This window comes from Plectropomus leopardus, chromosome 5 (genome assembly GCF_008729295.1).
Source record: "Plectropomus leopardus isolate mb chromosome 5, YSFRI_Pleo_2.0, whole genome shotgun sequence".
NCBI lineage: Eukaryota > Metazoa > Chordata > Actinopteri > Perciformes > Serranidae > Plectropomus > Plectropomus leopardus.
Genome location: NC_056467.1, coordinates 27,286,519 through 27,300,069, shown reverse-complemented (window position 1 = coordinate 27,300,069; position 13,551 = coordinate 27,286,519). Strand labels below are relative to the sequence as shown.

At 38.0% G+C, this 13,551-nt stretch overlaps 1 protein-coding gene across 1 annotated transcript; it reads left to right on the top strand.

Annotated features, from left to right (window-relative positions):
- The first annotated feature begins 2,134 nt into the window (after positions 1–2,134).
- On the top strand, positions 2,135–12,178 carry rcbtb2 (regulator of chromosome condensation (RCC1) and BTB (POZ) domain containing protein 2). Its single transcript, XM_042486633.1, has 12 exons — positions 2,135–2,351; positions 3,813–3,947; positions 4,619–4,769; positions 5,401–5,567; positions 5,659–5,817; positions 6,288–6,395; positions 6,487–6,629; positions 6,961–7,151; positions 7,857–7,983; positions 10,785–10,924; positions 11,010–11,140; positions 11,252–12,178. Exons 2-12 carry the CDS (start codon positions 3,822–3,824, stop codon positions 11,390–11,392), a joined length of 1,584 nt encoding a protein of 527 aa, XP_042342567.1. The 5' UTR covers positions 2,135–2,351; positions 3,813–3,821; the 3' UTR covers positions 11,393–12,178.
- The last annotated feature ends 1,373 nt before the right edge of the window (positions 12,179–13,551 follow it).

The window sequence follows — 13,551 nt, the reverse complement described above, 5'->3', positions numbered from 1 at the left end:
CACATTAAAATGCGAAAAAACATTGGTATTAAATTCTGAGCACAGATGAAGGTCAAGCCAAATCTGATAAAGTAAGCTGACACTAATGTCCCAAAAAGGCCACCATACAGAGAATAAACCAGCTGATTTACAACATGACCTTTCCTCTGGCACCACCCATCATTAGAGCTGCATGGAGCTGTGTGTCACTTTTGGTCCTGATTGTTTGTTAAATACATTTGTTATTTTCAGATTTAATAGTCTTGAAGTTATTCTGGCCTTTTCTGCATTGACATATTAAGACTGTGTGGCCACGTATAAAGGTTTCAATGGAGAATAAAAGCCTTGCTTTACACCTGTTCTGTAAGAAATGCCATCAATGTGGTTGGGAAAAGGAGGCCGGTCTGTTGAGAACAACATTTTGAACAGTCAAGTGGAAGAGAAAGTAGAAAGCTTGAACAGCGGCCCTGGAGTGGCTCATTGGCTACAAATGAAGAGATCAACAGAGAACTTTTGGCAGCACTGCAGTACAAAGCATGGAGATATCCATGATGCATTCAAAAACCATTTTGGCTGGACCTTAACTCCTTAAGATAGTGCAACTAAGAGGAGAAAACTGCCAACTAGAGGAAAAAGATGGACAGTGGGGAAGATGAAGAATGAAAGTTAGCTATAAAAGCATAGAGAAACTACCATAACAGCTGCTGCATGCAAGAGCTGCCTCTGAGGATATATAAACAGAACATATTTACATCATATTAATTTTCAAAATCAAACATTACAGTTAAGTCTAAGGTTTGAAATGTTATGATGGGAAAATTAATGCAAGTAGACTTACATACAAATTAAACAAACTGCCTAAAATGTGTCCAATTTACGAAACACCCCAAAGGTTTTAAATCTTGAATCACTTGTGCTGCTTGCAGACAACTTTCACAAGTATCTGAACTTGTGACCCCTAGGTGAACTGCTGCAATTTTTTCCAAAGACATAGGAAAAAAAAGACAATTAGCAAGAAACATTTCACAAATTGCACATATACAGTATATCATAATTACATATTTGAATTGTGTTACAGAATTAAATCAGTTTTTAATTGGCTTGTTTTTACTTTCTTTTTTATCTTTTTTTAAAACCAATTTCTTGCTGATTTACAGATATTTTGTTCTTTTATTGTTCATTGCCTTCTTCCCATGTTTTTGAAAGAAAAGCCAGTTTGCTTGGGTTTCAAAGGGTTAATCAAGGTTGGATAGGAGGTTGTGTCAATTTCTTATTATTCAGTCACTCAATCTTTCACATTATTGATTTGCGAGTGTTAGTTTTTGCTATATAGAGCATATTTTCACCCATTTTTAATATTCAAAACAAACTAACACCTTATCTGAGTTTCTGCTTCACAAAGCATGATTTAAATGTCACAAATATTTCAGAGTTACTTACTATAGCCCAATAGTTAGCTCACGGTAAGGGACTGTTCCTTAAATATCAGAGAAGCGGAAAAAATAAATATGAAGCAATTATTAAAATTTGTATGCCCTCCCCCAAGCCAAAAAAAATTTTTTTAAATCCCCTCAATTGTGCTTAAAACATATTTGACATTCATTCATTTATTCATTCATTCATTTGGATCCCCATTAGCCAATACCAGTGTAGCAACTACTTCTCTTAGGGTCCATACAGGTAAACATTACATCATAAAATGTATGTTTTAAAATCCTAGGCAAGTAGGAACAAAAAACAAGACAACAGGGGGGAAAGATCAACCAAAGTAAAACAAAAGGATAAATTAATAACTATGAAAATAATGATGACAATAATTACAAGAGTGACAACATGTATCCTTACTATAACTGAATATTCAGTAAAACATTTGATAGCAGTATTACCAAAAACAGAAAATACCATGAATGAGAAAATAAAACTTAGTAGTGATTTCCTCCTCACTACTTGTTTGGGCAATTTGTACCATACCACTGGTCCATAAAACGCTGCTTCACCATATTTCTTGTACTTAACTTAATAAAAAATTGAACTCTTTTTGCACCACCCCATCCCCCCTCACTAATAACGAACAGTCCCTAATGATTGCTCATAACAAACATCAGCAGTTCAATTCTCCGATTTCCTATGAACGCACCATGGGACTACAGGAAGTACGGTGGTGCTGTTTTTTTCAGTCGGTAGTGTAGCGATCAAAGCTAACTATAACAACCACAGCAACTGACGTGAAGCTAGATCCATAACAGACTTCCGAGATGATCCCATCAGCAACTTGAATCGCCAATATGTTGGCTGACAACTTTTCAATGTTTCAGTGTTCAGTGATCAGAAAACGACACCGCGGACGAAACATTAGCTAAAACAACAGCAAGGTAACGTCTACAGTTTGAACCGTCAGCAGCAACAATAACACTCCTTACGATAATTGGCTTAATACTCAATAGTTGTGTTGTTTTTTTGTTTTTTTTTTGTTTGGATAAACAGGTTACTGACACGGGCGGATGCTACATAAGCAACTTTTATATTGCTAGCTTGTGAACCCAGGCTGGAAGTCTTATAACGCAGCATGCCCTGTTTCTTTGCGTTATTAATGTGTAACATCTCCGATATTTGTTGATTTGAGGTGTAGCTATCGCTGTAATTGGCAAAGGATGATGTCATGCTAAGTACAGCTTATGTCAATGGTCACTGAGGGACGATCGTGATTGTACAAGGTGTGGTAATAATAATTTAATAGCGTTTTGACACTTTTCAGTTACTAAACTAACTTGTTATAGAGTCAAATTTCTACGTAATGTCAGTCATATTAAATATGTAATTCCCTTTCAATGTCCTTCATATACTGTCTAGTATAATTTTTGAGGAATGCATCTTTACACAAGGAGATAAGAGGTTTTAAGGTAAAAAAAAAAACAAAAAAAAAAACAAGAGGCAAAACTCAACCGTAAAAAATATATACACCGATTGCACATGGAAAGTAATTGCACATTGTGATAAAGCAGATTGGATTTTGATCCTGGAAAAAAACTGAGTCAGAATGATAAACAAGTTCCATTAAATTCACAAGCCCAAATATCCCATTTCAGATCTGTGGCCTGGTTATGCCACCCTAAGAAAATAATTAAAGAGAGGAGTGCATTATTCACATATGATTTGGTAATTGCACTAGAAATACTGCTTTAGGCTTTAGATATGGTAGAGAGGAGGCAAATGTTGTTATGACATAAATTGGACTTTACTCATTCTGTCAATAAACACACATTAATGGGTTTACCTCAGTCAACACGCATACTATACATGTTTTAATCTATCTATCTGTAAAACTGGGCCCACTGCCCACTTGCTGTCTGTGATGGGCACTTTTGGGACATGCAAAACCTTGTAGATAATTTACCCTGTCAGTGTCTACTTTATGCATTTGTCTCTACAGACTAAGCAATATTTGATTCCAGTTTACAGTAGTTTAATTTTGGCTTATTAATTCATATCTAGTTTGCTTTCCTTTGTCATTTTTGGATAACTGTTGAATAAATACAACAGCAATATGAATTTGTAAGCAAACAAGCATGTTTCAACTGGAGCAGGAATTGCTTTTGATAGGACAACTTCACCAGACTATAGCTCATCTGTGACTCAGCATCTATTCTCTCTTTCAAAGAATACCCAAAGCAGAAAGGAATATGCATGATAAATTGGGTATTTTTGATTCCTACTATTCCATTAAAGCTTTTTTTCCTGCCACATGTCTTTCTTTTATATACCTCTTTTTAAAATCAATCTCTGGATGACTTATGTTTCCATCTGTCTAACTGTGTTTTCTCCTCATTTCACAGCTGAGTAGTATGCTGGACGTGGGGAAGTGGCCAGTTTTTGCACTCCTTCCACCTGAGGAACTACGGCTTATTCGGCAGGCTTGTGTCTTTGGCAGTGCTGCAAATGAAGCCCTCTATGTCACAGTTAATGACGAGGTAACACTTCAGCTTTAAGCACCGGTGATTTAATCCTCTTGTTTACATGTAGATGTGTTGCGAGATTTGATAGACTTAATATCCTTTCATAATATTGGTTTGATTATCGTCTGTTCAGAAGTGGATTGAAAAATGCTGCAGGCCTCTCACTCTGTTGTTGATACGGGTGCAGTTCCAGGCAGAGGGATAAGCAGATGGAGTGTGGCTATCTTTAGCCATACAGGCCTAATACCTAAGCAAGCTCCATTTTCATCCTGTAGAAAGGTGTAGGGTGTGCCTCATCTTGCTATCCGTGGTCATTTGTTTGTCCCTATGGCCCAAACAGTTTATGTTTCAGAGCAGTCAATTATGACTTGAAAATGTGTACTTTGGAGGATTTAATTTAAAACGTTGGGATACATTACATTCCCCGAAGTCTGCATGCAGAGACACCAGCTTTGGTCAATATTATTTCATATAGCTGGCAAACATTCTGGGAAATCATATGCTCAAGTATCTAAAATCTCATAATAGATTACATTTTGGTTGCAGGTCTAGTTTAGTATTACATCTCACCAAATATTTTGTGTTTAGTTGGGTGTCCATATTTTTTAGTAAATGACTAATGAAAAATCAACAATGGCACTGACTAATGCCAGTGCCATTTCACCACTGATGTTTGGTCTCTGTAGGTCTTTGCTCTGGGCACCAATTGCAGCGGCTGTTTAGGGCTTGGAGACCTTCAAAGCACTATTGAGCCACGCCGGATTGATGTCTTGTGTGGAAAGAAGATTGTGTCCCTAAGCTATGGAACAGGACCACATGTGGTTATCGCTACTGCAGGTAATCCAGTCCAGTAAGCTTTTATTTGTCCCTGAGGGTACATGTCCTCAGGATGCAAAGAAATGACAGAAAACAACAAGATGATGCATGCAAATGTTTGGAATCTGGTTTTATGACAGTGCTGTGTCATCGCTGCCCAAACATAATTAAAAATCACTTAATTAAAATCAAAACAGAGCAAAAAATAAGCTTGTACAAATGTCTTCTGTGACAGTTTTGTTTTCTGGCATTTAACAGGTCATTGTGTTTGGTACAAACATGATGTTCTTGTTATTTGTGGGTAAACTAGTTGCACAATGTTGCATAAAACGGGACAATTTTAACCCTTACTGGTCCAATCTCGGTTTACTAATCTCGGTCAGTTGTATATGCAAAACTTATCAGGAAACGTATCAGGAAACATTACAAACATTGATTCACTTGTTGTCAAGTGTCAGTTCTTGTATTAAAAGACCTGTTAGTTGATTTCAGACTGACAGCTTGTTTTGCACAGATTTGGATCACAGACTTTGCCTTTAATCCAGATGTCTTTGCTCTGCTTTAAATCCTATGAACGCGACTGCGTCTTATCTATTGATAAAATATTAACCACTGAGACAACATGAATGAAAGTTTGCCTGCTGATATGCAGATGGAGAGGTCTTTGCGTGGGGCCACAATGGTTACAGCCAGCTGGGAAATGGGACCACCAACCATGGACTGACCCCTGCCCTGGTCTCCACCAACCTCCTCAGCAAGAGGGTGACAGAGGTGGCCTGCGGCTCCCACCACACAATTGCCCTTACAACTGATGGGGAGGTAACCTGTCATCAGTCGTGTCCTGCGTGAATTTATTTCTGCCCAATCTATGTGTTTTATTTGAACTATGAACTTTTATCTCTGTGCTCAGGTGTATGCGTGGGGTTACAACAACTCAGGCCAAGTCGGTTCAGGGTCAACTGCCAACCAGCCGACACCACGGCGGGTTAGCAGCTGCCTGCAGAACAAAGTGGTGGTTAACATAGCCTGTGGTCAGCTCTGCTCTATGGCTGTACTGGACAATGGAGAGGTAATGTGTCACATCCATCTGTTGATGTTTAGCTTGAAGATGTTAATCAGTGCTCTCACTAGGTCAACTTTTTAGCAGTGGGCATGCTCTTTTATGAAGGAAATTGGCTAAATTCAGATTCGTATCACAACTATACATTTTGTGTTCTTAAGCATTCCTTTAACATATACAGATTCTTTAGAAGGGGTACACAATTTAAAGATATTTTTTGTACTTATTAATTGTCCCCATAAATCCAAAAGTTCCCGTGTTTTCTCCAAGACGACTGTGCTCATTTTAGGACATAGTAAATACTTTCCATGCAAATGCAAATGAGCTGTGTCAGATTTTTACAATATTCAAAATATATACAGGTAAAAGCTAATAATAGGTGAAAACAAATTAGCCCTAAACATACAGAAAACCGACCTTCACCAGTGCCCTCATGTCATGTAGTGTGTGCATACTCTGAATTTGTCACCTGTGTGTAGATCTATGGTTGGGGCTACAATTGCAATGGACAGCTAGGTTTGGGCAACAATGGAAATCAGCAGACTCCATGCAGGATCGCTGCTCTCCAAGGTGTCAACATCACCCAGGTAAGAGCCTGAACAGAGATAATTCTCTTAATTTTCTGTTTTTGATTATTTCGAATAATATTCAGCTTAACTAACATTCTTCCATATACAGGTCGCCTGTGGATATGCACATACATTGGCGCTTACAGATGAGGGAATGGTTTACGCCTGGGGAGCCAACTCGTATGGGCAGTTGGGAACAGGCAACAAGAGTAACCAAGCTCTGCCCACCCAAATAAACACAGACAAGGAGAGGTTAGTACTTTGTTTTTACCCCAGCCTCATTTAGCAGTGACACCTCTCTGCAACCACAACAGGTCATTGAGGGCCGCATGACAAGATCCTGAGAAATTTAGTCACTAAATGCCCCAAGGGTATAATTGTTTAACATCGTAGAGTAATAAGAGATCAACTGCTGACTCTAGAGAAGTAGAGCTCACTGTGAAAATCTGCTTCTATATGCATTTGATAGAACATCATCTTTGCCTCTTTATTAGCCATAATAGACACATTTCAACATGCAGTCTGCATTAGAAGGCTGAACATAAATAGTACTTTAGGGTATGAATACTATTTGTGTCACCAGGATGGTGGAGGTGGCTGCATGTCACACCAGCCACACGTCAGCTGCCAAGACCCAGAGCGGACAGGTTCTGATGTGGGGTCAGTGTCGTGGTCAGGCTGTGGCCAGCCCTCACCTCACTCACTTCAGCAGCACAGATGACGTGTTTGCCTGCTTCGCCACGCCAGCAGTCACATGGCACCTCCTCTCAGTAGGTGAGTTTTAAAAAAAAAACCCAAATATTTTCTTTAAAATCCTCAATAATTTAGGTTTTTTTTTTAACCATTTGACACTGTCCCATTTACTGTGACTGGTCAGAGGCAAAGATACCATGCAATAACCACATGCGTGTCATTGGTAGAAATTCCTGGAAGTCACCTCAGAAATAAACAGGAAACTGTTTCCTGCCCATGTCAAACAATCATATGTATTATATCCACTGATCTCATGTGAAATGAGGAGCACGAACACATCACTTTGAGATCTTCTGTTTGCACTCCATTTTGTAAAGTTAAAAACCTCCCTCTGAAAATAAGTATGACTAACTCCTAAGGGAACTCATAGTGGCTCCAAATAAGTGCGCAATTTCTGGTGTCTTTAGGGTCTGATCGCAAGGCATATTGTTTATAGCACATTTCAGTAACAGGGAAATTCAAAATGCTTTACGAACAAAGCACAAAAGAAAGCCTAACCCATAAAAAGGCATTAAAATAAAATTAAAACCATCATCAGCCAAGTCACAGTTTTTTTAGTGTAATTTATGGCATTTTAATGAAAGAATATATTTGTGTACCCTGTACAGTACACAGGTGTGCTACATCTTTACAATGAAATATTGCAGTTATTTAAGAACTGTAAACCAGAAAACAATTTCTTTTTTTAAAAACAAACACAAACTTACTTTTATTTAATTTTCCCAGATGGAGATGACTACTTGACTGTTGCCCAGTCATTGAAGAAGGAGTTTGACAGCCCAGAGATTTCAGACCTGAAGTTCTTGGTTGATGGGAAGTGTATCCATGTTCACAAAGCCCTGCTGAAAATCAGGTACAGAAAATGAGGACACTCATAGTCAAAGTCAAAATGTGATAATTATGGGGTTTTTTTTGTGAAGTGATAATTATTTTCTCACATTTTATTTTTTGCAATTTAATATTTGCTTTTTGCTTTTTTTATAAACATCTTTCAGTGCAAGATAGACTCCTTACAAATCAAATAATAGTCTGGAAAAAATAATCAAAACAACATATTTCCCATTCGATCACTGGCATTTGACATTTTGAACAGGTAGTGTACAAGGTGTGCAAACTTTCTGAGCTGTACTTTCCCCACACACATTATTTAATTTTGTTTAGAATATCTTTAGTGTGGTTCTTATTGACATAATCCACATTAAGACTGACTTTTAGATGCACATGATAATCTTTTATAAAGGAAATGAAACTGTGTCTCCGGGTTTTCCTCTCAGACGTCTGGCTGTTGCACTCTTTTTTTCTTTGCTTGACTCCTTTTTTAAGAGATTCTGTTCTTTTCTTTCTCACCAGAGCGGCCTGCTTCTCCATCCTGACTTTCATTTTGTTCACGAGTCTATTTTTCACATTTGGAGCTGGTGCTTGGTCATGAGTAATGAAGGCGCCTGGTATACCACAGTGGGATTTTCAGGGGGAAGAGAATCATACTTTGATGTTGCAGAATTGTTAAATATAGAAACAAAATCATTTAGTTAACCGTGCAGCCATCATGATAAAAAACACACTGATCATTCTATGATAATGAATTTTACGTATGTCTACTGAAGGCTGTGCCACCTATATTTAAACTCCATCCGTTAGACAGCGTTTCCTCATCTTTCCTGTTAATGTAATGGGGAAGCAAAGACAGACCTATTGTTTCCTGCCTTTCTTTTTATAACCACACTTAGACACAGAGTATCTGCATTCCAGTCTCTTGCTCTTTTGCACTGTCAGTAGGAAGGAGCCAGACTGTCTGTGACGTCAACCTTAGTGCACATGCACACACGAATATGCAACAGAGCAAAACGCATGCTTTGGCAAGATCACATGCAAATGACACGTTTGAGATGCACTCCGAGAGTGAAGACTCAGTTGTTTGTTCAACCGGGTCCTGAGAAGAAATGATAGGGAGGCAGTGTTTTGAGCCAGCAGAGATTAACAGTGAGGGAAAATGGTAATCAGTATTTGTAATGCAGAAGAACAGAAGGAACAAATACGGAAAAATACTGTGGGCTACAGTTGTTGGCAAGGTCCCTCCACTTTGCCTCAGGAAGTGTATTATGGCATTAAGAGGTCATTTTAAGTTACATCCCAAGAATATATAAGGCATTGTGTGCCACGAAACACAAAGAAGATGGTTAAAAGATAACAAGAATAAATAAATATATATTTCCTATTCCACTTGACACAATGTAACTGTAACATAGCAGTATAGCTATAGCTTGTAGAGGGGATGCAGGGCACATATCATCCTCAATATTGAGAGAGTATTTGTTCCCCCAATAAAAACATGAAAGTAGCAGAGGAACAGAATTAAAGACATTTATCACATGAGTTGATGCAGAAAAGACACAAATTGGGGCATAAAAATTCACCAGAATGCAGAAAATGTAGTGTTTGATGCCCAAAGTTTTCTTTCGGAGGTACCCCAATCCCCCATTCATACTTGTACCCCCACAATATTGAAATGAAACTTACGTATGTCCTTGAATTGCCGATGAGATCCATTGCTTTTTCTTTAAACTTTAAAGTTCTACACTATTGGGGGAAATTATATAGTGGCAGGATTCAGATAAAATGGTATGGGAAACAAAAAAAATTGTTTACATTAAAATCAGGCAAATAGTGAACACTAATGATTACAAAAATGAATAGAAATTACCAAAAAAAATCTTAGTGTACCTGTTTACCTTGTCTTTACCTGTCTACCTTGCATGTTTCAGTTCCTTAACTTCTGATCATGCATACTTCATATTACTACTGACTATTTTCCATATGATGTTGCAGTGTTTCAGATTTTTGCAGATAATATTCCCTCTATATAAGCAGTCACTGTTTCCAGGGATTTCTGTAACATGAAAATTAATTAGCAGGTTCTTGCTTGAGTTGCGTGATTGATCACAGGGCTCCTCATTATGTTTTGTCTGCAAATATTTCATTTTCATTGGCAATGTGCTATAAGTGCAGACTGCACTGCATCACCTTACAGTCATTATATCAAGGGGTGAGAACCAGACTGGCATTTTGGGCAAAAATTAATTATATGGTGTATTAAATGAAAGCTTTTGGTGAGCTATCTAGTGCCAAAAGAGAACGTGTGAATTCTAAACCAATCCAGAGTTATTAATAAAAAAATAAAATAAAAGATTTAACACTGAACTTACTAAACTATTTAGGGCCAAAAAGGTTGTGAGTGCACTTACTCTCTTAAAAGAAATTCTTCCAACAAATATCAAAATAAAGTTCATTAAATATATTTTTATCCATATGTTTATTAAGTTGTAATATTAAAGATTAAATTCAATAAACAAGGTTAGGATTTAGTATGGTCATTTACTCTTTTTGGCTGTCCTGTTAAGTTGATCCATATCACTTACGTCCTTCTGGTTTTAATCCCTTGATATAACTTTCAAAAAAACAAACAAAAAAACCCCAATGCAAACCTTTAAGTACCTGGAAAGCAGTTTAATGTTTTTGAATCTCTACAGCATGATCAGCAGAATGACATTAGTTTTAGTACACATTTGTAATAAATGTGCCAGCACATGCTGAGTCCCTGTTGTGGTATCTTTTACTGTGTCACTCGAATAGTCAGCTCCTTTTTTTTCTCGCCAGATGTGAGCATTTTCGTGCACTGCTTAATGAAACAGATGAGGATGCCATAGAAATTCACCAGTTCTCATACCTGGTGTACCGAGCCTTTCTGGAGTACCTCTACACAGACACTATTAACCTGCCACCAGAGGATGCTATTGGTAAGCCCAAAAATGGATCACAGACCCTTACACACTAAAAGACACTGCAGAAGTCCTAAACTCACTCACTTGTTCCTGTGTGCAGGTTTGCTAGACTTGGCCACCTACTACCGGGAGACAAGGCTCAAGAGGTTGTGCCAGGAAACAATCAAGAGAGGCATTTCTGAGGAGAACGCCATCACTCTCCTTTCTGCTGCTGTCAAGTATGAAGCGCGGGTAAGCTTATAGCCCCTGACACACTGTCAGGCACCATGGTGGTGGGGGCCTTCTCAGTAGCTAGTCAGTTATACTCCTCAGCATTGACCAGACAGGCCTCTTCATTTTTAGGACCTGGAGGAGTTCTGCTTCAAGTTTTGTGTCAACCACCTAACAGCTGTCACGCAGACCCAGGCCTTTGCAGACATGGACCACGACCTGCTCAAGAACTTCATTAGTAAAGCCAGCCGCTATGGGGCCTTCAAAAACTGACTAGAACGCCCCTGTAGTGATGGATTCAACTCGATCAGGTCTCAGTTCACTGAGGTCCTGAGAGTCGACCTCAGACCAAAGTAAACACACGGCTGATCAGCACTTCAAAGCCCTTGTCGCTGGAGATGTTAACACTGGAGAGGCGAATGGTTTAAAGTTTCACCCTCTAACTGATGCCTCTGTGTTACTGCTCTAAACCGAGCCCACACACTAGTTGCTTGGGGCGTAAATATTGGGTTACACCACTCGGGTCAGTCGCAAGCAGATAGAGAGATAAACTACAGTGGTCATCACTCTGTGGTCTTTATGTTACTGACAATAGCCTTGGCTGATTCGGTGTCTGATTTGTTTGATCAAGCTAAGACAGATGTCTCACTGTTACAACCAGCTTAGACAGGACACCTGGAAATGCTGTGTGCTAAACATAATTCATTGTAATATAAGGCGCTGAGGAATATGCAATTTTATTTTTATCACACTGTCCTTTATCAGTTTGTAAAACAAATTATCAATCTATGTATCGTACTGTAGCCAGGAACTGACCCTTCACATTGTGCTGCTTTTCTCTGAAGCCTTGATTCTCAAACTATCTGGATTGAGAAATACTATTTAATGAAGAAAAACATACTTTAGTTTTAGCAATTTAGCTTTGACACCTTTTTTATGAACTATAGTTTGTATCTCATTAATGATAATATATAATATCTGTTTTCTTGCATAAGGCAATATAACCTTTTGCTGCTTTATGTTATGTTGTAGCTATTCACCTTTGCCATCCATACCTAAAGTTACTGATCGATGTTTGTGTTGACTTTCATTTGCACTGTTTTGCTGTAGACAGTTAGTTTTGCCACCGTCAGCAGCCTGATATAAAAAAGTGCAGTCAGTTATGAGAGATAAGGACATCTTACTGCATGTTTACTTGTCCTCAGATTAACCATTTCTGTGCAGCTGGAAACAGTGAGTGACTTACACAAGCATACTGATTCCTGTGTAGCCTGTTGGTAAAGTTACACTGTAGGCGCAGCTGATTTTACAGTTGTGTTTCATTGCAAATTGGTATGTTTACAAAAGTTTGGTTGTTTATTGTTTGTTTGTTTTTTTAAATTGTTTGTATGTTGGCAGCAAACTTTCGGATCTTTTTACAAGTCTTTCTTTATATCTCTCCCTTGGTAGCACCTTGTGGTAATGAAATAGTGCTGGCTTTGTGTAATTGCCAATTGACTGTGTTGAATACTCTTATTAGTCTTAGTCTTCTTAATAGTCTCATATAGGACCACAAGGTCTTTAAATGTAGTTACCAGATAATTCCACATTAAATTTCTGGATCTGTCTAAATAGAATGTAACAAAATGCTTTTACTTTAACAAGCCAATGCTGTTGCTTTTGGAACATTTTGATAATTACTAAAAGATGCCTGTGTTTTCTCATTTTGTATGGAAAATGCTGTAAGCTGCTGACAGCAGTTCTCATGGTAACATTTGATAATCTAAAATGTATTAAAATGAGTAACTACATAACTTGATTTATGAGTTATTTCTGTGACTGGTGGGCTAATGTGGAATTATTTACAGCCTTGACATACATACATTGTGTGTTACCAAAAGCAGCTGTAAGACCTCAGGGGGCAGCGTCTTGTACTCAAATTAACTGTATTTCATGCATTTCTGTACGAAAACCTGCTAAGTGCTCTTTGTACATTTTGAAGTTTTCACACCTGCCTTACTCTGCTATCACACGTTTTTAGCAAAGTGATAACTGATCTTTTATCTGCATGTTAAAGTTGCTCTAACTCTAAACTCTAAGGTAATGTGCCACCCTGTCTAGTGACTGAAATGCATGCAAATGAAACTAGCAAAGTCATTTATAAGTGACATGTAATAATACTTGTACAGTTTCAGTGTTATGTATTCTATCCAGGAAATCGAGGCAATGATTTTAATATGTGAAGGATGTAACACATTCTGTTTTAAGTTTGCACCCTGAGATGACACATTTGCAAAGTCTTCCTGTGAAAGGAAGCTCCTGTCATTTTTCACATACAGTGTTTCATTTTAATAAGAGCAAATTTTATCTGTTAGTCAGACTTCTTTCAGTTTTAAGATACCTGCCAGGAAGATAATCAGGTGTGGTCAGAATACAGCTGTGCTCATGAGTTT